Genomic DNA, 12,462 nt, shown 5'->3' with positions numbered 1-12,462 from the left:
TACCTGACTCCAAAACGTACTACAAACTTACAGTAGTGAAAATGGCATGGTTTTGGCCCAAGGATAGACACACTGACCAATGGATTTGAAATGAGGGTTCTGATATAGATTCTCAAATAAACAGCCATATGGTATTCAACAAGACCACCAAAACATCTCAACTGGGAGAGAATGGCCTCTTCAGCAAATGGTGCCTGGAGAACTGGATATCCATATTTAAAAGAATGAAAGAGGATTACCAACTCACACCTTATACAAAAATCAGCTCAAGATGGAACAAAGACCTAAATATAAGAGCCAAGACCATAAAAACTTTGGAAAGTAATGTAGGGAAGCATCTACAGGACCTTGTAATAGGAAACGGCTTCATGAACTTCACACCCAAAGCATGAGCAGCCAAAGAACAAATAGATAAATGGGACTTCCTCAAAATTAAAGCCTTCTGCACCTCAAAGAATTTTGTCAAGAAAATGAAAAAAGAGTCTACATATAGGGAGAAATTATTTGGTAACCATATATCTTATAGGAGAAATATCCTGCATTTATAAAGAATTCCTATATCTTGAAAATAAAAAGACAAGCAAATCATTTAAAAAATGGGAAAAAGATTTGAACAGACACTTCTCAAAAGAAGTTATACAAATAGCTAAAAGGCACATGAAAAAATGCTCAAAATCACTAGCTACTAGGGAAATGCAAGTCAAAACACAATGAGATACCATCCTACTCCCATAAGACTGGCAGCTATCAAAAAATCAGAAGGCTACAGATGCTGGATAGAATGTGGAGGAATGGGAACTCTCATCCACTGCTGGTGGGAATGCAGAAGGACCCAGCCATTCTGGAGGACAGTTTGGTAGTTTCTCAAAAAACTAGATACAGATTTACCATATGAACCAGCAATTCCACTGCTGGGTATATACCCGGAAGATCTGAAAACAAGGACACAAACTGATATATGCACACCGATGTTCATAGCAGCACTATCCACAGTTGGCAAAAGTTGGAATCAATCCAAATGCCATCAAGTGATGAATGGATAAATAAAATGTGGTGTATACATACAATGGAATACTACTCAGCTCTAAGAACAAATACACTACAAACACATGTGATAACATGGATGAATCTTGAGAACCTTATGTTGAGTGAAGCAACCCAGGCATTGAAGGATAAATACAACATGACCTCTCTGATAAGAAATAAGTAAACCAAGATGTTTCAGAGAGCTAAAGACTGGATGATATGCTTAAAGGTAGTTGGGGAGTAGAGAAAGGCTGCAAGCTGACACCTACATGGGTGAAATCTATGATAAGCTGGAGATAAGTATCTCTACAGAGGAGGGATAAAATGGGGGCATAAGTATACCTTGGGGCAGGGCTTTGTGGGCATGAGGGGCCTGGAGATGAAAGGATCGATTAGATGGCCCAATTTTTGGGGGGGACGGTAGGCAGAACATTTGAACATAGGAGACTGTCAGGTATGTGGTTGAAATTACAAATTAGAGAAAACTCTTTAGAAAATATACTATAAAAGGTTATCTGTTCAGGATGCTTAAAGGGGGGGTGATTCTGACACATGGAAATCTTCTAGGGAGAGTGTGAGGGTTCATTTTGTAATAATGGTTTATACTATTGGGTGGACACCCATACAATGAGGGTGAACGTATACCCACATCCTGGGGAGAACTGATGTTCCCAAATAGAGGAAATTTTATCTCTTGAGAGAATTGGTGGCTCCCAGTGGGTTAGGGCACTCGAGTATATCAAGCTCTCAACACTGTTGCAAGTATCTCTGAATATGGTCCTTCATTTAATGAAGATTGATTGTCACAGTGGGCCCTGAGGGGATGGGGAAAAAGGTGTTGAATAGATGGAATCTGTGTAACTGTGGGTCAATGGAAGTATTCCTCAAGATCATGCAATGATGGATATAGGATATGTTAAATTACACCAAAAATGTATTAAAGTCTAAAGGCTAAAATATAAATGATAATGTAAAACATAATATAACTAAAAATTTAGAAAACTGTATAGTCTAAAATATAAGCCATAATGGAAACTCAAATGGAATCATGTTTGTAAGCTATTGTTTCAATATCTGTACATGAGCTGCAGCAAATAGAATATGAACATGTAAAAAGATCATTGTGAAGGGAGAAAGGGTTTGATGTTGGATATGTGGGAGTATCATATATTGTGTATGTGAATTACTGTAATGTAAAACTTATGTGAAAAGAAACTTAATAATTGGAAGAAAAAGAAAAAGAAAGTATGTAGACATTGAGGAAGAAATTGAAGAAATTGCCTGGCCACGGTACATACAGGGCATCACATACAGCAGTGATGAAAAGCAAAATGTCAAAACAAAACTTTTTCAGTTTTTCATTTTTTGATACTCCAATTTATTCTTCCTTTATTTAATTTTTCTAAATTAGTATATATTCTATATCTGACCTTTAAACCCATCATTATATTCCATTTTGCTATTTATGTAATCTGGCAAAATATTAGTCTTCCTTTTTAAAGAAGTTTTGGACTACAGAAGGGTTCAACTATGTCAGGGGAGGAACACTGGTGTGGTGTGTTATTGAAAGGGAGCACATGGTTGGGAGAGAGTACTCCAGGGTGTGTACACAGGGTACATGAAAATGTTTGGATATTTTCATAGTGGTTTCAGTTAAAAATGACAACTGAGGGAATGTTAGTTCCTATCCAGGGGAGCTCTATCACATCCCCAATGAAACAGCAACAATACTCCAAGTGCAATGTCAAAGACCAATAAAGATGGACGGCCCAGAAATGAGCCCTTGATACTGATGGCTACAATTATGAGCTTGTGTGCCTGAGATATGAACTAGGTGTAGAGCTTCAGGGTGCCAAAGAGTTACCTCCTGAGGGCCTCCATTTTGCTCAAATGTGGTCATTAAGCCAGATTCAGCATTTAGTGCATTACCTTCCCCCCAGCATGGAACATGACTTCTGAGGATGAACCTCCCTGGTGCCAAGGGATTTCTACCAAGCACCAGTTGATGACGTAACTAGAAAAAGACCTTGAATAAAAGGGTCAGCTCATACCAGCAGAATATCTCAGCCTACATGTAATATCAAGTGTTAACAACTGCTTTTTGTCTTTGGATAAAAGGGGGAAATGGAAAGGACAAATGAGTTTGTATGGCTATGAGTCTCCAAAAACAGTTGGGACGTCATCAGAGCAGTAACGTTTATGCACATCTCAGCAGGGTCCCAGAGACAGCCAAAGTAGATAGAAACCCAGGTACTGGTTCTCCCGAGGGCTGCAGAGACGCTATGTTCATAGCAGATGGCTCTGGAATTCAGTGCCATGTCAGTTGGCCCTACTTTGAGTTTCTGTTGCTGAGTGAGATGGAGATGGACTCAGATGTGATCTTTCTACACATGCCTCTTCTGTTACTTTTACCAGACCTGTAGTTGGCTTTGGGTTTCGGGTATACTCAGTTGACCTGAATCTCTGGACTGTCTATGTGGCAGTCAGGCCCTGAGCCTCAGCAGGCTTGCAACTCCTACCCTCTGGTTTATTGCTCTTATCCTGGCCGCTAACAAGGAGGTGAAGAAGGTTAACCACCACACCCGGGAGCCACGAGTGCCTACAATTGCAAGCAGGAGAATTGCATCCATCATCCTTGTGGAATGTAAGCCCCTTCTTGATGTAGATGTGGACTGGACAGAACCTTCCCAGGGTCTACAGGATGGAGGAATAGGATATAGATTAGAGTTGACTTACTGGTGTTCTACCGGGGAACTATTGTGATAAGTAAGGGAAGAAATTGTAGTAGTGATGTGAAGAAAGTGGTCACGGTAGCTGCTGATGTTAGGGAAAAGGAAGAAATGATATGATGTGGGTGCATTTTCAGGATTTGGAGTTGTCCTGGGTGATGCTGCAGGGACAGACGCTGGACATTGTGTGTCCTGCCATGGCCCACTGGGTGGACTGGAGGAGTGTAGACTACTATGTAGACCACTATTCATGTGGTGCTGCAGTGCTCCAAAATGTATTCACCAGGTGCAGTGAATGTGCCACGATGATGCAAGAGGTTGTTGTTGTGGGAGGAGTGGGGTGAGGGTGGTGGGAGGTATATAGGGACCTGTTATTTTTTTAATGTAACATTTAAAAGAAAATAAAGAAAAAAAACTTCTACATTTATTAAGCATCTATATTTCTTCTCAAAACTCCTTTTATCTCCTAATAACATATACAATTCCATGTGTTTATTATTTGTATTTAGTTTATATTAATGAGTCCATGCAATATTTGTCCTTTTGTGTCTGGCTTACTTCACTTAGTATAATTTCTTCAAGACTCATCCATGTTATCACATATGTCCCAATTTCATTTCTTCTTACTGCAGCATAATATTCCATTGTTTGTATAGACCACATTTGTTTATCCATTCAATCATGAAGGGACACTTGAGTTGTTTCCATCTTTTGGCAATTGTGAACAACTTCGCTATGAACATTGGTGTGCAGATGTCTGTTCATGGCCTAGTTTTTAGTTCTTCTGGATATATTCCCTGTAGAGGAATTGCTGGATCATGTGACAGTTCTATATTTATCTTCCTCAGGAACCTCCAAACTGTATTCCATGAAGGCTGCACCATTTTACACTCCCACCAACAGTGCAGGAATGTTCCTGTTTCTCCACATCCTCTCCAGCACATATTGTTGTCTGTTGTTTTTTTATTTTAATAATGGCCATTCTATGTGGTGGTAGATGATATATTGTTGTTTTAATTTGCATTTCCCTAATAGCTAGTGATATGAAACATTTATTCATGTGCTTTTTGGCCATTTGTATTTCCTCTTTGGAGAAATGTCTATTTAAATCCTTGGTCCATTTTTAAATTTATTGCTTGGTTTTTATTGTTGTGTTGTATGATCTCTTTATGTAGCATGGAAATCAAACCCTTATCAGATAACTGGTTTCCAAATATTTTCTCCCACTGACTTGGTGCCTTTTCACCTTCTTGATGAAGTTCTTTGAATCATAGAAATGTTTAAGTTTAAGAAGGTCCCATTTACCCATGGTTTTTTGTTGCTCGTGATTTTGGTGTAAGGTTTATGAATCCATCACCTACCACCAGATCTTGAAGATGTTTCCCTACATATTCTTCTAGAAGCTTTATTGTACTTCCTTTTATATTCAGGTCTTTGATCCACTTTGAGTTTATTTTTGTATAATATGTGAGATAGGGGTCTTCTTTCTTTTGGCTATGGATATCCTGTTCTCCCAACAAAAATTTTTGAATAAACTTTTCTTCCCCAACTGGGAGGGCTTGACAGGATTGTCAAAAATCACTTGGCCATAGATGTGTCTGTTTATAAACCATCAATTTGGTTCCATTGGTCTATGTGTCTATCTTTATGACCATATCATGTTGTTTTTACCACTGTAGCTAGGTAATATGATTTAAAGTCTGAAAGTGAGAGTCCTCCAACTTCACTTTTCCTTTTGAAAATGTTTCTGGCCATTTGGAGACTCTTACACTTCCAGATAGACTTGATAATTGTGTTTTCCATTTGCTAAAAAAAAATGCTGGTGAAATTTGTATTTGTATTGCATTGAATCTGTATCTCAATTTGGGTAGAATTGACATCTTAATGATATTTAGTCTTCCAATCCATGAGCAAGAAATGTTATTCCAATTATTTAGGTCTTTCAAAATTCCTTTTTGCAATGCATTATAGTTTTCTGAATACATGTGTTTTGCATCCTTGGTTAAGTTTATTCCTAAATATTTGATTCTTTTTGTTGCTATGGTAAATAGAGTGTTTTTCTTGACTTCCTCCTCAGATTGTCCATTATTCATGTAAAGAAACACTACTGATTTTTGCTTATTGATCTTATATCCTGACTCTCTACTGAAATAATTTATTAGCTCTAGCAGCTTTGTTGTAGATTTTTCAGGACTTTCTAGATATATAATCATCATCTGCGAATAGTGAAAATTTTAATTCTTCTTTTCCAATTTGGATGCCTTTTATTTCTTTTTCTTGCCTGATTGCTTTAGCTAGAAACTCTACCACTACATTGAAGAACAATGGGGTTAGTAAGCATCCTTGTCCTTTCCCTGATCTCAATCAGAAAGTTTTCAGTCTTTCACCATTGAATACAATGTTAGCTGTGGGTTTTTCTTATATGGCTTTTATCATGTTGAGAAGTTTCCTTCAATTCCTATTTTTTTGTAGTATTGTTCTCAAGAAAGGATACTGTATTTTGTCAGATGCCTTTTCTGTGTCATTGATAAGATCATATGATTTTTCTTCTGTGATTTATTAATGTGGTATATTATGCTGATTTTCTTGTGTTGAACCAGCCTTACATGACTTGTATACAATCCACTTGATCAAGAAGGATAATTCTTTTCATGTGTTGTTGGATTTGATTAGCAAGTATCTTATTGAGGATTTTTGCATCTGTATTCATTAGAGAAATGGGTCTATAACTTTATTTTTCTGTAATAGCTTTATTTGGCTTTAGCATGAGCGTGATATTGGTTTCATAGAATGAGTTTTGTAGCATTCCTTCTTGTTCAATTTTTTGGAAGAGCTTGAGTCACATTGGTATTAAATCTTCTTTGAATGCTTGGTAGAACTCACCTGTGAAACTGTCTGGTCAAGGGCATTTCATTGTGGGGAACTTTTTAATGACTGTTTCAATCTCTTTACTTGTGATTGGTTTAATGAATCTTCTATTTCTTTGAGCATCAGTAGGTTGTACATTCTTAGGAATTTTTCTATTTTATCTACATTGTCTAGTTTTTTAGCATAAAATTAGCATAAAATTGTTCATACTCCCCCTAAAATGAACTACAAATTCTAAACAGTCTGACTCATGCCTATCTATTCTCACTTCTCCCTCCTTATTGGAATCCAGAGCCTCTGTCTTCTTCAATGCACCTGTCAAATTTGGGGTCTATGCTCAGCTTGTCCCCATTCTTGTAAAATCATTTTCTACATCTATGTCCCCTTTCCCTTCCTAATCTCAATTCCTGCTCCTCCTCGAGGTATCTTCTCTAATTTCCTTACCATGGAAGGGTTTTTCTTATTGCCATATCCAGATTAGGGCATCCCATTCTATTTTCTCCTTGCATCCTGAATCGCCCTTCAAAGTCCAATGCCAACAATTGAACTATTCGATTAGACTAATGAGGACAGTTTCTGGCTCTATGGTATTCAATTTTGTATCTTCATGGAATAAATACTTAAGATGTATTAATGCAGACATGTTAAATGAATGAACATACACACACAAATGAAATACACACATAGTATCACAATTTTATACATTCGCAAATGTATTCAATTAACATATTGATGTCTAGTGTGCACAAGGTGTTGTGCACAGGAAACATTTCCTTTGAAGACTTAAAGAGTAAAACTCATAATGCCATTTCATGTAGGGGTAAATTCATGTCCAGTAATCCAGTACTAGTGACTATAAATTGTACAGGTTAAATGTGATTCAGAAGTAGAGTGATTAAAAATCTGATCTCATCTTCCACTTTATTACTTCTAGTAAGCAAGTATATTCATTTTTAATGCATTCAGGTGAGAGAGGGGTACAAAAAATGGATTAATATGATACCTAAAATGACTGGACAAGAGCTATACAATGGTCCAATCCACCATTCATACACCACGTGGTTTTCACACCTGGTCTGTGCTATTTCCTCAATGAACTACTTGTTTCTGCCTGCCATTGTTTCTGCAGCCTCTAGTGATGGAAAAATGCTGTGTTTCTTGGTACAGAAGTCAGTTAAAGTTTACGTATCAGCTTGGTCTCCATGTCTTGACTGCGAGCACCTCTAGGGCTAGGGGCAACAGGGTATTCATCTGTGCATTTTTTGCACTGCAAACTATTCTGATGTTGTGGAATTATTGGTTTCTGAGTCCAAAAGCTGGAATCTCAGAAAACAAAGGTATGGACACCCAGTGTCCTACAGATGTGGCCTGATCAAAGCTTTGCTCATTATTCAATCAAGTAAAAGTGAAACCTCTGAATTAATTTAATCTAATATGCCCAGAGGAGCTGACCAGTTCACAGACAAAATCTAACATCTATTTTTGGAATTCATAATCAATATCAAACTGCTACAATGTGTCCTGAAACAGAGCTTATATGTAGGTATTTATTATCCTCAAAATATAGCAATTCAAATATGTGGAAAAATAAGGAATATTGCCAAAATGTTGTTGGATCTTTGCAATAACCACAGACAGAAGAAAGGAGGGAAACTTTTATCATGCCTTCCAGGATAATTAGGAAAAGGAAATTTATAAACAAAAAACTGAAAACCAAAGTGGAAGTCTATTCAAATGTATTTCAAACATATAAAATTAACTACAATATGAATATTCAATGTTATATATAATGTAATGAAAAAGGACAAAAAATGTAATTTAATGTTGAAAAGTTGGATAATGTGACTGTCATTCTCCTGCCATTATTAGAGAAAAAATGTGATTCACTTCTTTTTTTTTATTGACTTTGTAATAATATTACATTAAAAATATATATATGAGGTCCCATTCAACCCCACCCCCCCCAACCCACTTCTTAATTGGTGAAGGAAAATGCAAGCGTGGTGTTGATTTTCTTCAGGCCTTCTATTTACTGCAGGACAATATTCAGTTACAACTTAAGAAGTCTTAATGTCCACAGAATATGTTCTATACCATAATCCACGGTGAGTGTTCCTATCTGGTCTTAATAAAATAATATAGCACCTTGGAGCAAAGATGTAGCCTAGTAATGCAGCACTGGAAGCCAAGCTGTAGAAGATTTCAATGGCTGTCATGACCTTCCCCTTGGTGCTGTGGTAGACAGAGAGGAAACTGACCCAAACCCTGCAGAACACCAACAAAGGTGTCAGGCAGGTTCCTGGCCATGAAAGCTACATTGAAGCTGCAGAGGGCCAAGCAGCCCAGGAATCCCAGGACACAGTAGAAGGCAGTAGCTGAGCCCTTAAGACACTCAATGGTAATATAACCATGCTCATTGTGTGCATCTTTATCAATGAATGGGGGAGAGGTTCTGTACCAGATTCCACAGAGTATCATCTGGATTAGGGAGCAAATGGAAATAGCAAAGTTAGGTGCCCCTGATACCAAACTCTGCCACATCCTTCTCCCTAGAGCAAGGACCTTGAATTCCAGAACCACAGTGATTGTTTTGGCCAAAACAGTGGGCACAGCCACTGCAAAAACAATTCCAAATGTGATTTGTCAGAAGATGCAGATGGCTGTGTTGGGATAAATGATGAAGAGCAAGGAGCATAGGAAACACAGGGTAAGGGAGATGAGCAGGATGTAGCTGAGGATCCTGTTATTGGCCTTGACAATGGGAGTGTCTTGGTGCTTCACAAAGACCCCAAGAATAACAGTAGCAAGGAAAGAGAAGCAAAGAGCTGTGCAGACCAGAGTCTACCCCAAAGGGTCTTTTGGAGGGAATGAGGTCTCTCATTGTTTGCATTCTGATGATCTGGACACTTCACACAGTGTTCTACATCTGGTGAGAAATGCAAAGTGTCATCAGGCCATGTTCAGTAATTCTCACTTATTCACTGGACCCAAAAGAATAACATTGGACAATTTCAGCCAAATTTGTCCAGCTTGTGATGATTTTAAATAACCATGTGCTTTAATGTGCTTGCTTTTCTTTCCCTAAACTTTCTCTTAGACCTCTGGCTTTCTTTTAAACATTCAGTCCATCAATTTGATAACAGTGTAATTTATTTACTGTTGAGCTTCCAATCTTTTCTTGTCCACACATCGTATTTTTTCTGGTGGATTTTCTGCTTATCTTGTTTCTGTAGACAGTCCCTGTATACTCTTGATGTAATTCATTATTGACTAGATCTTTGTTAAATAATTTCTTCCAGATGTGGCTTGACCATTCATTGCCTAACAGAAAATAGCTGTATTAGTGTAATTAACATTCATTAAACTTTTCCTTTAAGGTTGATGATATAAGATGATATATGTCTTATTTAAGAAATTTTCTCCTTTGAAAATGAAAACATTCTTCTCCTTTTTGTTTCTTCAAGGTTTTTATTTTTACATTTAGAATTACAATTTTCCTGATATTGATGAATTTGTATGTGACCAATTTGTTTCTAGATATGTCATTTGGTTCATTTTATTTCCTTTTCTATCCTTATGATGAAACAACATTATTGTGACTTAAAAAAACAAGTAGAATATGCACTCCCATTTCACTCTCTGTCTTGAAGTTTGTCTTAGCAAAGATTTTGCATTTGATTTCATAGGAATGATTTAATAAGTTGTCATAGCCCCATAAAGTTGTGATTGTGATAACAATTGCATTGACTCAGTCAATCAATTTGGAGAATAATGATATCATTACAATTTTGAGTCCTTTCAACTATGAACATGGTTCATCCCTCCATTTATTTAGTTTTCTTTAAATTTTTCTCAATAACTTTATTATACAGAAGTCTTTCCAAACTTTCCTAAATATTATTTTCAGGCATTTAATACTTTCAAGATATTGCAAATATCATCTTTGTAAGATTCATTTTAGAAAGCCCTATGACTTGCATATTTAAGAAGCTTTTATATTACCCCTGTATTCAGACCATTAAACTGAGTTTATAAAATCTTCCAGATCTTCAACTTATGCAATAAAATCCTTTCCAAATTATGTCAATTTTACTTTATCCTTCCAAATAATTATTCCTTCCAATCTTTTTCCTGCCAATATTGCATTGGGAAGGATCTCCAGTGCATTGTTAGATGTGTTAATATTGAAGATTTTTGTTTCATTATTGATCTCCCAGTCATGAAATACTTCAATATGGTGTGAAATTTATGTTAGTTTTCAGGAAGTATCTTTTAAGAGATGAAGATGGTTCTCTTCTATTTCTACTTGATAAGGTATGCTTTTGTTGTTTGTTCTAAAATCACTGGTGGGCATTGAATTTTATTAAATATTTTCCTTCATTCACTGAGATGACGGTTTCTACTGTTCAGGGGGCACATATACTGAATTACTTTGCTTTGTCATGATAAATCCTCTTTATAAAATATTGCTGGAATTAGAGTGCAGATTATTTTTTTATTATATATGAGCTTATGTTTAAAAAAGCTAGAAACCTGAAATTTCTTATTTTTTTATGGCCTTATAAGATTTTGATACAAATGTTAAGCCGTAATCATAAATGAATAGAGATGTTTTCCCATTTTTGTCCTATTCCTTGGAAGAGTTTGAGTAAATAAGTATTCTTTTTTCCTTGAAAGTTTGGTGGAATTCCCCAGTAAGGCCATTGGTCAATTTGAAAATTTATGAGAATGTTTTAAGCTATGGATTTAATAACTAAATAAGATACGAAACTTTTCAGATTTGTAATTTTGGGGGCATATTTTTTGGCAACTTTTATTTTTCTAGGAATAGGTGAATATGATTCATAATTTCAAATGTTTGGGCCTGTAATTATTTATGCTAAGTTTTATGGTGCAAAATTCTGCACAGAGGGCACATTCTTAAGTCCTGGTATTATTTATTTTGCAATTTTTTGTTTATTCTTAATGTACCATTCTAGGGATTATTAATATTTTTTTCTAAATCTGCTGTTCACTTTGACATTTTTATCCTACCTGTATTGTCCTTTATTGCGGTCACCCCTCGGGCTGAAGTGTGCTTTGCTGGTCTGGCCGGGGAGCAGCCGCGGCAGGCCAAGCTGCTGCCCCCATAATAGGGTGGCAGGTCGGACTCACCGCCACCCCCGAAGGGAGCTCGGCATGGGCGCAGAGTGTCCTCGGGTCTCCCCTTCTCGGCAGCCATGCTTCTGAGGCCGCCCCTCCTCCCGGGTAGCGCCGCACGATGCCTTCTTTCTCCCTGCGCAGGCGCAGGGCGGAAAAATCCAGTCTGCCCTTTCCCCTCCCCCGACAGCAGCAACAGCCAGGTGTGGGTGGGAAACTCAAGTCTGCCCTCTACCCCAGCAACAGCAGCCACCAATCCCTAAACCCTGCCCCTTCCCCCAGCAACAGCAACAGCCAATCCCTAACCACCACCCCTCCCCCATCCAGTACTGCCCACTGACCTTTCGCCGGCAACCAATCAGAACAGGGCGTGGCTTCGACCAATCAGCCTTCCCCAGTCCCTATAAAACTGTTGCCTCTCCCTCAGTAAAGTGGACTTGCGTGTTTACCTTGTCTCCGCGGTAGTTCTTCTGCCGTGCGCCCTCCAGTCCTGAGAGCCCCCGACAAGGGCCTGGCCTCCCTCGTCCCCAGTTCGTCGTCTGCTTCCCCGGGCGACCCCTTCGTCGCCGGCTTTGCCAGGCGACCCCGTCAGCCGAACCGCGCAACCCCTTGTGAGACCGATCCCTCGTCTGCTGCCGGACCGACCCCTCGTCCCAAGTGGGACCGACCCTTCATCCGAATTGGGACCGACCCCTCGTCC

The 12,462-nt window shown here is 38.1% G+C and overlaps 1 protein-coding gene across 1 annotated transcript in view; it reads left to right on the top strand.

Annotated features, from left to right (window-relative positions):
• The window catches only part of LOC139438505 (olfactory receptor 7A10-like), a gene marked incomplete at its 5' end in the record, with an annotated part of 33,003 nt that extends 21,248 nt beyond the window's left edge, over positions 1-11,755 (top strand). Inside the window, one exon of the mRNA XM_071213586.1 lies at positions 11,603-11,755. Coding sequence (XP_071069687.1) covers positions 11,603-11,755 — 153 coding nt within the window. The remainder of the gene's footprint in view (positions 1-11,602) is intronic.
• Between the last annotated feature and the right edge of the window lie 707 nt (positions 11,756-12,462).

The sequence above is a fragment of the Dasypus novemcinctus genome, unplaced genomic scaffold (assembly GCF_030445035.2).
Source record: "Dasypus novemcinctus isolate mDasNov1 unplaced genomic scaffold, mDasNov1.1.hap2 scaffold_108, whole genome shotgun sequence".
Taxonomy (NCBI): Eukaryota; Metazoa; Chordata; class Mammalia; order Cingulata; family Dasypodidae; genus Dasypus; species Dasypus novemcinctus.
This window is presented reverse-complemented; position numbering and strand designations above follow the sequence as displayed.